Consider the following 12543-nt stretch of genomic DNA (forward strand, 5'->3'; position numbering starts at 1 on the left):
CTACCGGCACCTAATCCACTTTTACTGTTTAAGCCATACACATGCAAGCTATAATTTAACAGATGATATCATGTACATAAGCATTGAACTGTAGTTTATAAGCATGGTTTGCAAGTAAAATGTGAAATTGTGATATTTTAGAAATACAGATGGCATTCACTGTGTATGCATAATTTACGAACACAACTAAGATCATGCTGGTCTACAAAACTTATAAAAAAATTGCAGCAAATTCCCATTGTTGGACTTGGTTTTACTACATGAGCCAATAAAGTGTGAATGTAAATTGCCTCTTCATTCACAATTTGGAGATGTCGAGAGATACAGTGTTTGAAAAAACCGAGAAAACAAAATAGTTGCATCATTTCTAGAACTACTTTGGGTTTTATCACAACCAATTTGCCCATGATGGGTTTTGGTTTTCTTGCATTCCCTTTAATCTCTTCTTCAATGTTTGCTTATTTCATCAAAAGAGTCTAATTCCAAAGGAGTTAAGTGGAAAAAGATGTTTCAGTCTGACCCATTAGGTGATATTTGACGCAGTCATCATCACATGGCTTTGTGCAGCGTAAGTCTGTGAATGACAAGATGTGCACCTTGAAACTTGATTAAAGTTATCATAACTGGATCCGATACTATGATCATTTTCAAGAAAATTCATAACAAAATAATGATGGGAAAACACAAATAACATTCGCTTAAACAAAGAGAAAAATCGGAGTAGACATCTGGTTTTATTTCAGGATAACTGGATGAGAAAACAGAAAAAGGGCAGTTCGGAAATTTAAAAGGTGGTAGAGAAAGGGGTCTATCATCATACCTTTTTGAACCTCACAAGGACTGTATGAATGTATCACAAGGAGTTGTGAGCAAGTCTAGAAGATGAGTGCTGCAATTCCTGACAGAGCACACGCATATGGGCGAAGCAAAAAAAACATGTAATTCACCTTGCAAATTGAACAGAAAACGTATGCGCTTCTGTGCAAGACCAACTAAAATGAACAATTATTTTGTAGCAGTTATCAGAACAAGAAAACTGGCACAATTTATGCTCCATCTGATAAGCTATTCTGTTGAACTTATTCTGCATCAATGCCTAAAATTCTCCTCAGATACTCCATTTGCTCAGACTCTCCTTGAAGCTCCTCCCACTGTTATTGTCAAGGAAAACAAATCCTTAATATCTTATCATTCAAAGTCTTGAAACAAATATTTTTCACCTATTCAAGGGACTAAAAAAAACTAATGATAAAGACGAGGCATGTCAAATATCCTGAAAGTTCAAAGTGTAGAACAACTGAACAAGTATTTTTTTTTTCAAAAGCTCGTATGAGAATAGATAACCTTGAATGGTAGAGAAAGTACATGAGAAAACAAATGCATGGTGCATTCGAGCAAATGGCTTTAGATATCAATTTATAATGGGTGCATGTTGATTTCAGACTGGCATATGTAACTCTGGAAATATCACTCACGAGTACTAAGAAAATTGTGAACCATCAACAGATTAAACAATGAATTTAGAATATTTACTAATGGTTACTCTCCTACTGCTTGACTTGCCTCTTGATGGGACAGGGAAACCAACTTCCATCCAGCAGTGGTTATGTAACGCCTTTTAAGTGCTGTGTGGCCTAATGGTGTGCCTGCAAAAGAAGTACACATCTGCATTAGTTTCTCCTTTGAGACTTCCTCAAGTAGGAAAACAAGAAAATGGACAGCCTGTTACTCTTTCATAAATGGCACATCAATAGACCATACCTAAATTCCTTGAGAAGTGTGTTGTTCCATCAATCTCAAGTGCAACCTTCTCATCAACTAGCACCGCATCAAGAGTATAACCATCTACTGTATATTCTCTAATCCACTCATGCCCCGTAATATATAGAAGATGACCAACCTCCTTTTGAAACGAGGAAGTTGTCTTCTGATTGAACCGTTTGCTCTTCCCCGCTTTTGTTATTTTCTCTTCAAGATCGCCTCTTAAGGCAAAATCAAGATGTGGGTACTCAAGCTTTACAGACTGATTTGCAAGATAAACCTGTGATGCGAACATTATATCTTCTCTGTACTGATCCGAGACTCGTTGCTCTTCATATTGCTTCAGAGTTTTCCAGATATGTGAGAAGAACTGGCGGTCGATTTGCCCAAGGACAGTATAGGACCAAGCAATATTGCCAAGCTGATCTCGGCTAAAGCTGAGCGCATGAGCATTGCTAACATCTTCTCCACTTGAAGCGTCTTTGGCAGAGGTCTGCCGCATGTCTGACACAAGGCCATCCTGAAAGGCAGCATCAAGTGCATCAAGCAAAGGATAGGGGCACTCATTAAGAGAAGCACATCCCCACAAGAATTGAGCAAGCTCTTGCTCCTTGAAGGTGTATACTAGCTGTGCTGCTCTCTGGGCCAACGCTAAGAAAAGGGCTGGTGCTGATTGGCGCATGGAAGCAAATGCTCCAGCAACATTGGCAACATTCTGTGCGTTGAAATCATCAACCTTGGAGATGGCCACCTTAGCAATCCTATCCATTTCCGGCAAGTAGAGCAAGTCACCCCCAATCTTGGACAAGGCCCAGGAAATGTTAGACACACCCTGAGGCGAGCATTCCGGCAGGGACAGCATTGCCAGGCCCACAAGCATGGACATGTCCCTTTGCCGCGCAAAGGCGAGTCGGTGCGTCTGTGTCATGGACACGGTCTCCATGTTCTTGGCAATGCGGTGGAGAGCAGTGGCGATGTTGAGCGGCGTGAGTGGCGACGGGCTGAGACCTTTGGCGACAGCTGCCATGACCTCGGCTGTGAGCGCGAGCACCTCCTCGGCGGTACGAGCCTGGACGATGTCCCTGTTCAGGGACACCTCTTTGCTCCTGTTGGAGGGCTGCGCAGCAGAGAAGCTGGAAAGCGTCTGGATGAAGAGCTCCCTGTTCCGCTGGCGCTTTTCGTCGAACACGCCGTCAGCAAGCTGCGCGACTCTGTGGTCGAGGTCGTCCGGCACCGCATCACTATCCATCTCGTCTTCTTCATCTGTGAGCTCATCATTCTTCTTCTTCTTCTTGTCGAGAATTTTCTTCTGCTTCTTCCTCTTCTTGTTGTTGCTAATTTTCTTGGGAGGGGAGACCATCCGCTGGAGCGAGGGCGAGAGGCCCCTTGCCTCGATGGACCGCAGCGCGGAACGTCGCGCGCGGACGCACCAGTCGGTGCTCTCGGCGGGGAGCGGGTCGTCGTCCTCCTCCTCGTCAGGCCGCGGCTGAGGATGAGGCCCCAAGAAGTCAAGCTGCCACTGCGGCGTGGCATCGTCCTCTTTGACGGAGGCGCGGCAAGGGTTGACGGCGAGGTTAGGGATTGTGTGGGCGAGCCGTGGCAGGAGGAGGAGAGCTTGCGGCGGGCGACGTACGAGGAGGAAACCAAGTTTGGGCTGGAAGGAGGAGGCGGCGTCGACGGGCGCCGCCATTTCTCAGCGTCTCAGCTCAGGATGGATGGGCTTTTCTTTTTCTTTACTTTCCTTGCAAACGGACAGTCTTCTTCTCTGCACCTACTACCTGTCATCGGTTCTCAACAAAAAAAAAATCACGGCTCACATAAATTTTGAGCTTCAATTTTTGGCCCCAAAAAAAGATGAGCTTCAACCTTTTTTTCTCCTAAAGGGAAAGCCTCTTTGCAATTCGCCCCAACCCACTCAAGTGAAGCCAAGATTCCAACTTCTTAACTCCATAAATGACCTCTGAAGTTTGCATGTTTTGGAACCTTCGGGCTTATCATATACATGTTCTCTAGGTTAAATTTCAGTTAAGGAAAGCTATTTCTCGGTGGTGTCGTCGAGGAGGCTCGATCCACCTTTGTGCCTTGCGGTCTAATTCTTTGGACGGAAATTCGGACTTGGCTCGGACGAGGGCGGCGTCATTCTCTTGTTGTTTTTGGAGGGAGAACCCTTGGATGGAGTGTGTCCTGCGACATACGCCTTGGCTCTAGCGCGAAGGTCTTGTGCATACTGATAGCATGCTAGTGCGACCGACGAAGGGTTAACTTCGGCAATGCCCATGTTGATGAGCTTTAGACCAGGGAAGAGTTACGTAGCGTGTGTATCGGCGACTCCGTCGGCTAACAAGGACACAGGGGACACGATTTTACCTAGGTTCAGGGTCCTCGGAAGGTAATACCCCTACGTCTTGCTTGTCTGATCTTGATATTGATGGAGAGATTACAAAGGAGCCACGGAGGCTATGGTGCGCAGATTGGATTTGGCAGAAGGAGTCTCGGCGACTCTATAGATCTAGGTTTCTACGTGGAGATGGATGTTTGCGGGAGGCTTGTCCCTTCTGTCGTCGTGGATGTTGGCAAGGGTTGTCGTGTATGGGGGTTCTCGTACTTGGCTCCCCCCTCCTGGTCCTTTATATGTGCAGGAGTCCAGGTCTCAGGGAGAGTCCAAGCCCATTACAATGATGAGATATGCTATGTTTAAAACTTCCTTATCTCGAGTCGTCGAGATTGGCATGTTGACTCCAGGAGTTGTAGTCGTTCACCTCATGGACCCTGTGGTGGGCCATCGAATCCTTGAGTTGAGTACGTGATTAGTCATAACCACGTCAGTAGCCCCCAAGTGCCTAGTTGAGTTGTAGACTCGAGTAGGGACTTCATAAAGATTTCATCCATCTTGAATCGAGCCAGTTCCAGCAGATGGACTTGTTGGCTCGGTAGTGCGTCGAGTTGATGCTTGTACTTCAAATGATGAAGGATTGACTTGTAAAGAGTGCTTGAGTCTTGAGTTGATGCTTGTACTCCAAATGATGAAGGATTGATTCATACAGAGTGCTTGAGTCCAGTCACTATGTATGACGATGAGTAGCTAAGAAGCCATTGATTCAGAAGTGCATCGAATCTTTGATTGAAGCTTGAGTCGTAGGGATAATGCATAATATGCTTGGAATTCTTGTTGAGTCGAATCCAGCTAATTGCGCTAGGGCAAAGGCTATATTAGCTCCTTCAGGCTCGAGTCCCTAGGCTCGAACCTGGCAACTAGCGAGGCTCGACTCAGCCCATGGGGTCTTACGGAGTCGAACTCCAATTTTGACGTTTCACGTACTCGACTCGTATGTGAGGAGTCATGACTTTAAAGCTGTGAGCTTAATTGAGAGTACGCCGCTGGTGCGTTTCTTGGCTCATTAGAGAACCCTTGAGTCGTCACGTGATGAACGTGAATGAAAGAAAAGTCCCGTGGCGGGTATTTACTGAATAATGTGCAGTTGATGCATATCCAGGCCCAGCAATGGGACTAATCTTCACACATGAGTGTGGTATGTAGGGAGTGATCCCTAAATCGAAGCTTTCTAGATAGACGCAGTTGATGCGTATCTAGGCTTGATAACAAGTCTCATCTTCACACAATGAGTGTGGATTATAGGGAATGATCACTGAGTCGAAGCTTTCTAGATAGACGCAGTTGATGCGTATCTAGGCCTGATAACAGGACTTATCTTCACACAATGAGTGTGGATTACTAGAACAACGCAGCTGGTACGGTTCTAGGCCCAGTAGATGATCCACGGGTCTTATGAGTACGGATAAACTAGAGTATCGCAGCTAGTGCGACTCCAGGCCCATTAAAGGGGCTTACCTTCATGCAATGAGCATGGATAAACTAGAGTCACGCAGCTGGTGCGGCTCCAGGCCCAACGAAGGGACTTACCTTCATTCAATGAGCATGGATAAACTAGAGTTGCGCAGCTGGTGCGGCTCCAAGCTCAAGGGTAAGACCCTAGAGACTTATTAGTACGCAATGAGCGCATATTAACTGAAGTGACGCAGCTGGTGCGACTTCAGGCTCAAGGATTAGATCCTGGAGACTCAATTGTACGCAATGAGCATTTATCGACTGAAGAGACGCAGCTGGTGCGACTTCAGGCTCAACGATTGGATCCCGGAGACTCAGTTGTACGCAATGAGCGTAGCTTTGAGTGCTTACTCACAGCGGGTATGACTCAAAGGTTTTTTCGATTATGAACAATCGACTCGCATGTCATGGACATGGCATAGTGGGTGTTTTACGCAGCAGATGCAACCCTTTTTGGTAGTATGTAACGAGTTTTTCGACTGTATGGAGTCGAAGGTGATGACTCGAGAATCAATTGACTTGATCATGAGTCGAAGTGCTGTGTGAACAGATAATAGAATCGACTGTCGAGTCGAAGAAGTAATGCTAGGTAAAAATCGTCACGGGCGACGTACCTTGTGAATTTGGAGAGTCACCCTAAAATGACCCGGGCGCAGTCTAGCCTGACAGCTAGGGGTACTGTTGACGTGCGTCAGTGGAGAAATGACCGCCCAATGCGCGGTAAATGAGGCATAATGATGGCCTCCTTGATCCTCGAGCCCAGAAGGCGGGCGGTTGTTTTTCCACACTCGTCTCTCCGCATTCTAATAGATGCGGGACGCGTGGCCACGAATTAAAATCGTGTGGCCCGGATTCAAAGATTAACCCAGTTTAAGAAGTCTAGGGGTAAATCAGTTTTACCCTTCTCCTTCCTCTCGCCCTCACGCCCTAGCACCCATAGCTCGAACTTGACTGATCGCAAGTGAGATTAGATTCGGCTAAGCGTGGGGAGATGGAGAAGAACAAGGAGATAGCCGCTAATTCCGATGCGAGCACCGCGCACACCTCAGGCGGACGGGCGGCGGTGAAGGCAAATCACGATCAGATCGCCGCCATTGAAGAAGAAGGATTGTTGGTCCAAGATCGGGTTCGCCTCTTCGGAGAGGAGGTAATCCCAGGTCCCTTTGCTTGGGGAAAGGATATTATTTTACCCCTTTATCATCCGGAGGCTCCCTTTTCCCGTTCATGGGTTCTTGCTCGGGAAGTTGCTAGCATACGGGCTGCAAATCCACGACTTTTCTTCTTGCTTTCTTCATGCATGTCGCGTGTTTCATTACGCTATGCGAGTGCTCTCTTGGAATAGAACCGTGTTGGGTGCCTTGGAGTAGAATCCTTGTGACTGAATTGCTTTCTGAAATCCATGTTGCTTGCAGGAAGTGACAAATCCCGAAATTGACTCTCAGAGGCAGTTGAGCCAAGAGACGAGTTCTAGAAAGGGAAATGCAACGCATGAGATGGGTGGTGAAGCCGGGCACCTTGTTTCTGAGACGCTTGGACGGGAGGATGCTGGCACGGAGCCAAGCCATAAGCGCACCCGAGAGGTGTCTCCTGCTGAGGCGTCTGATCAATTGAAGAGGGTAAGGACGTGCAGGCCTGTCGCCAGGCGCCGCTATAGCCTCATTGCCAATGTCGCTCGAAGCAGGCAAGCAACTTTTAATTTGGCCTTCACTAAATTCTGACTCTGTTCTTCATTAGTCTTCTTATTGCTGAAAAATGATTCCAGTGCCCCAGTCGCGGCGGGTAACAAGATTGCAACTCAAGTTGATGCTCTTGTGGAATCGGACCCGAAGGCCTCATGTTCTTCTGCCTCCCATGGGGCAGCGACTCAAAGGAGTCCACCGAGGATGAGCGGAGGGAGTCGACATGACGAGTCGACTCAACCTCAAGCTCAGCTAAAAGATGTTGAGGCGATGGACTCAACTGACCCGTCATCCTCAACATGCCACATAAGGGCAATGGAAGAAGAGAGTCCACTGGGGACGAGCGGAGGGAGTCAACCAGGCACATTGACTCAACCTCAGGCTCAATTAAAGAATACTGAGGCGACCACATCAACTGGTGTATCCTCCTCAATCCGCCACGTAAGCTTTTACGTATGACGAGAGTTTTTTTTTGTTTGTCCTGCCGACGGGAGTAAGAGTCAAAGAAGATGACTCCAATGTAATTTGCAGCCGATAGTTTCCTCCATGATGGAGTTTATCGATCAATTCGAGGCGATGAAGGCCGATCGCGACCGTATTCAAGCAGAATTCAATAAGTGCCAAAGCGAGTGTTTGGCTGCCAAAGCTGAGTTAGCACATGGCAGTTTTGCTTCTTGAGTCGAAGAATTGCTGACACCAATACTTGGTATTTGTTGTGACGGCAGAGTCATCCAAGAGGTTGGAAGACAAATTGGCAGCCGAAGAGCTTCAGGCGAAGAAAGCCGCCAACTCCCAACTCGCTGCAGAGAAAGAGCGAGAGGGTCGGTGGAGTGATCGCATTGACAGTGCAATACGTTCCGTTGCTGGTAAGTTGTAATTGAAACTCAGTTTCTTGTTTGTTGATGAAACTTCGGAGCATTGTCCTTTTGTATAGGAGCACTCGACCCAAATGCCAAGGCTTAGTTCAATCCAAGGAGGAGACCAATATCTGAGACCCTAGAGGCAGTCGAGGCCGTGAATGCTGAGGCCAAGAGCAGGCTGCGCCAGTTAACAAGGCTGCTGTCCAGCCTTGTGAGGAAGATGCTCCTAAGCCAACCGATCCCGGAGTCGTTGGCAGAGCTTATTGATCTCTTCGAGTTGCTACCCGGTCCTTTGGGGAACTATTATCGCACTCAGAACATTGCAGGAGTTGAGTCGATATTTCTGCTAGCTCTCACGCACGGTGCTAATGAAGACCTGTTGCGCCGAGTGGCGGCTGGACCTCCTCGACTGGAGACTGGCGAGGAAAGCTTCGACTCAAGGATCATTCCCTATAATCCACACTCATTGTGTGAAGATAAGACTTGTTATCAAGCCTAGATACGCATCAACTGCGTCTATCTAGAAAGTTTCGACTCAGGGATCACTCCCTACATACCACACTCATCGTGTGAAGATACGTCCTATTACTAGGCCTGAATATGCATCAATTGCACATTATCTGGTAAATACCCTCTGCGGGACTTATCCTTCATTCACGTTCATCACGTGATGATGCATGGGTTCTCTAATGAGCCAGGAAACGCATCAGCTGCGTACTATCAGTTGTGCTCACAGCATTAAAATCATGACTCCTCACACACAAGTCGAGTACATGAAACGTCAAACTGGAGTTTGACTCCGTAAGACCCCATGGGCTGAGTCGAACCTCGCCAGTTGCCAGGTTCGAGCCCGAGGACTCGAGCCTGAAGGAGCTTTTGCCCAGTGCAATTAATTGGATTCGACTCAATGAGAATTCCAGACATATTATGCATTATCCCTACGACTCAAGCTTCAATCAAGGATTCGATGCACTTCCGAATCAATGGCTTCTTAGCTGCTCATCGTCATACGTAGTGATTCAACTCAAAATTCAATCAAGGATTCGATGCACTTCCGAATCGATGGCTTCTCAGCTACTCTTTGTCACACGTAGTGACTCAATTCAAGGGTTCTTTATGAAGTCAATCCTTCATCATTTGAAGCGCAAACGTCAACTTGACTCAAGCACTCTTTACGAGTCAATCCTTCATCATTTGAAGTACAAGCATCAACTTGACGCACTACCAAGCCAACAAGTCCATCAGCTGCAACTGGCTCGATTCAAGATGGATGAAGTCTCTATGAAGTCCCTACTCAAGTCTACGACTCAACTAGGCACTTGGGGGCTACTGACGTGGTTATGACTAATCACGTACTTGACTCGAGGATACCCATCATGGCCCACCACCGGGTCCATGAGGTGAACGACTACAACTCCTGGAGTCAACATGCCAAACTCGACGACTCGAGATAAGGAAGCTTAAAACATAGCATATCTCATCATTGTAATGGACTTGGATTCTCCCTGAGACCTGGAGTCCTCCATATATAAAGGACCAGGAGGGGGGAGCCAAGAAACAAGGACAAGACATCCACAACCATAGCCTACACACAAGCCATCGTCCACGACGATAGAAGGGACAAGCCTCCCGCATACACCCATCTCCAAGTAGAACCCTAGATCTACAGAGTCGCCGAGACTCCTTTGCCAGATCCAATCTGTGCACCATAGCCTCCGCGGCTCCCTTGTAATCTCTCCATCAATATCAATATCAGACAAGCAGGACGTAGGGGTATTACCTTCCGAGGGCCCTGAACCTGGATAAATCGTGTCTCCCGTGTCCTTGTTAGCCGACGGAGTCGCCGGCACACACGTTGCGTGACTCTTCCCTTGGTCTAAAGCTCACCAACATGGGCATTGCTGAAGTTAACCCTTCGTCACTATGCTTTGCTATGATAGCCCAGAAAATCCTTGTCGTGATTTCTTCGATCGCTGCAGTATGTGAGTGCATTTTTCCTTTCGCAGATGGCCGACCCTGCGCTGAGTCCTTCGATAGTCAAAGAGTCGACCAAGGAGACTCCGGCGCGGGACACGTCGACTCCTCCAGTAGGCACGGAGTCAGCGCCTTCCATGGCTCCAGCGAGTGCGACTCACATGGTGAGGACTCCGCAGCCGAAAGGGGTGAATGACTCTTCAGCTCTAGAAAAGGCCAGAAGTGAACTGGAATTTTTGCGGAGACGCCTGAGAGATGCTGAGGCTCTGGCCAAGGATGCCGTGACACGGGCGCGGAATTCCACCGCTGAGATCCAGATTGCCCGGAGCAAAGTGAAGGCAGCTGCAGATCGGGAGGAACTGGTCTTCTCGCAGTTTCGTGATTTCAGTGATCGACTCCAATGTAAGAGCTTATTCCTTTCGAGTCGTAGTAGCATCTTGACTTCTTTAGATGATGACCTGCTTCACGCGCAGGCTTCCAACTCGACTCACGTGATGAGCAAGATCGAGTGAATGGCGTTCTCAATGCTCGACATACAGATGACCGCTCCTCTTTATGGTCAGATCGAGCGAGGGGTCATGATTTAGCGCTACTCAAAGTTCGAGTTGAGCAAGTCCGGCAGTACTTTGGTTTGTGCAGAGACGCGCTGGTATTGATTTATCAGTCCCTTTGGCCGCTGAAGGATGTTCCTCCGACTCTTGGAGCGTTGATGCAGAAATTCCAGAATGGGATGGCCATCAAGGAGCAACTTTGACTCCAACTGGTGAGGGGAGCCAAGATTGCGCTCTCATTTGTGAAGATCCACTATCCAGAACTTGACCTGAGTCATGCCCACGTTCTTCCAATAAATCCTGGTGATGAATTTGATATGTGTCCATATTTTGATATGGTGAAGCGATCCCCCTTCACCAAGGGTTCGATCTCTGTGCTTACTTGTGCTAGTCCCTGGATCGACTCACTAGCACACACAGTTCAAGATGTAATACCAAGATACAAAGGTCAAAAGTACTTTATTACATCGTATCATCCAGAACTGAAATTGTACTTACAAACTTGCATGACCTCCTAGGCCAGCATAAACAAATAATGTTCAAAACCATGATAACAAAGTATCACGAAGCTGCAGCGGAAAAGTAGAGAAAAAGGGCCTCATCTACTCCCAGAGGAGAGAGCATGTTGGAATGTAAGCACATGACCTAGAGAAATATCGACGAACCTCACTCTTCGTCAGTTTCACCTGCATTATTAATTGCAGCCACTACGTGGTCAATACATTTGAATGTATTGGCAAGCTCACCAGAGTTATAAAGGACCTACCAAGTACATGCATAGTTTGGCTAAGTGGGGTTTGGCCATTTTGCATAAAAGTATCATTATTCAAATCTTACCATTTTTAGACAAATAGTTTTGAATTCTATTGGACACGGGGTAGAAACACCCATGCTCCTATTAACCTAGGCACATTGAGTAGAAACATCAATGCTCCTACCCAGTTCAATCTATTCATTTTATTAGGAAATTTGAATGAGTGAGACCTTCCTTACAGCTCCAATATCTAGTTGCTCATAATTGTCCGTAACCGGGGACACGGCTAAGTACTTAGTTTGACACTCTCGAGAGGTGGTACACTTTACCCACAAGAAATCGACGTGTTAATCCCTTGTTGTCCTCAGGGTAGAGTAGCAACGGCATCGACTACAGGAATTTTCAGAACATAATCCCCCAGACCACCTGAGGGACGCGCCCCCACCTACACTGCTACATACCGATGTCACCTTGGATCCGGGTTCATATTTCTTACATCCATCCTGGCAGAGGCCATAATACCATGTGGTTGTACTGGAAGCTACTAAACAGGAAACTAGTCTAGTCTCTGGTTACCCCGGGTGGCATTCCTCGGTTGCAACGCAGGCGCTCCCATAGAAATGGCGAGACGACTCAAAGAAATGGACCCATAGAAATGGACCTGACGCCGCATACATCTCCACTTCCTCAAAGCAGCCCACCCAGGACGGTTCATTGAATTACTTGTTTTGCCATACACTAGGAAAACTATATTTGTAATTCAATAGTATCACATTGTAATAATACCGTCCTCGTATATTATCATAGCATAGCGTATCACTACTACGATGGCAATTGGTGGTGAGGAAATGGCAAAGGTGTCCTATACTACTAGGAGAGATCATAGCTAGCATAGGTACAATAATAATCCTAACAATACAACTAATAAAATCTAGTGCATAATAAAGTAATAGGTGAATGATCAAAGTGAACTTGCCTTGATAGTAGTTGGTATTCAAACACTATTCGCAATCACACTGTTCGCTCTCCGAGAAAACTATACAATCAAGCAAACATACACATACATAAACACACCATACAAACAAAGAATATATGCCATGATGCAATACAAATCATG

At 46.8% G+C, this 12543-nt stretch overlaps 1 protein-coding gene across 1 annotated transcript; it reads right to left on the bottom strand.

Annotated features, from left to right (window-relative positions):
- Window positions 1–917: 917 nt before the first annotated feature.
- LOC100844423 (RAP domain-containing protein, chloroplastic) lies at window positions 918–3525 on the bottom strand. Its single transcript, XM_024454763.1, has 3 exons — window positions 1762–3525; window positions 1564–1646; window positions 918–1151 (listed from the first exon to the last, which is right to left on the bottom strand). Exons 1-3 carry the CDS (start codon window positions 3449–3451, stop codon window positions 1080–1082), a joined length of 1845 nt encoding a protein of 614 aa, XP_024310531.1. The 5' UTR covers window positions 3452–3525; the 3' UTR covers window positions 918–1079.
- Between the last annotated feature and the right edge of the window lie 9018 nt (window positions 3526–12543).

Source organism: Brachypodium distachyon, chromosome 4 (assembly GCF_000005505.3).
Source record: "Brachypodium distachyon strain Bd21 chromosome 4, Brachypodium_distachyon_v3.0, whole genome shotgun sequence".
Classification (NCBI taxonomy): Eukaryota; Viridiplantae; Streptophyta; class Magnoliopsida; order Poales; family Poaceae; genus Brachypodium; species Brachypodium distachyon.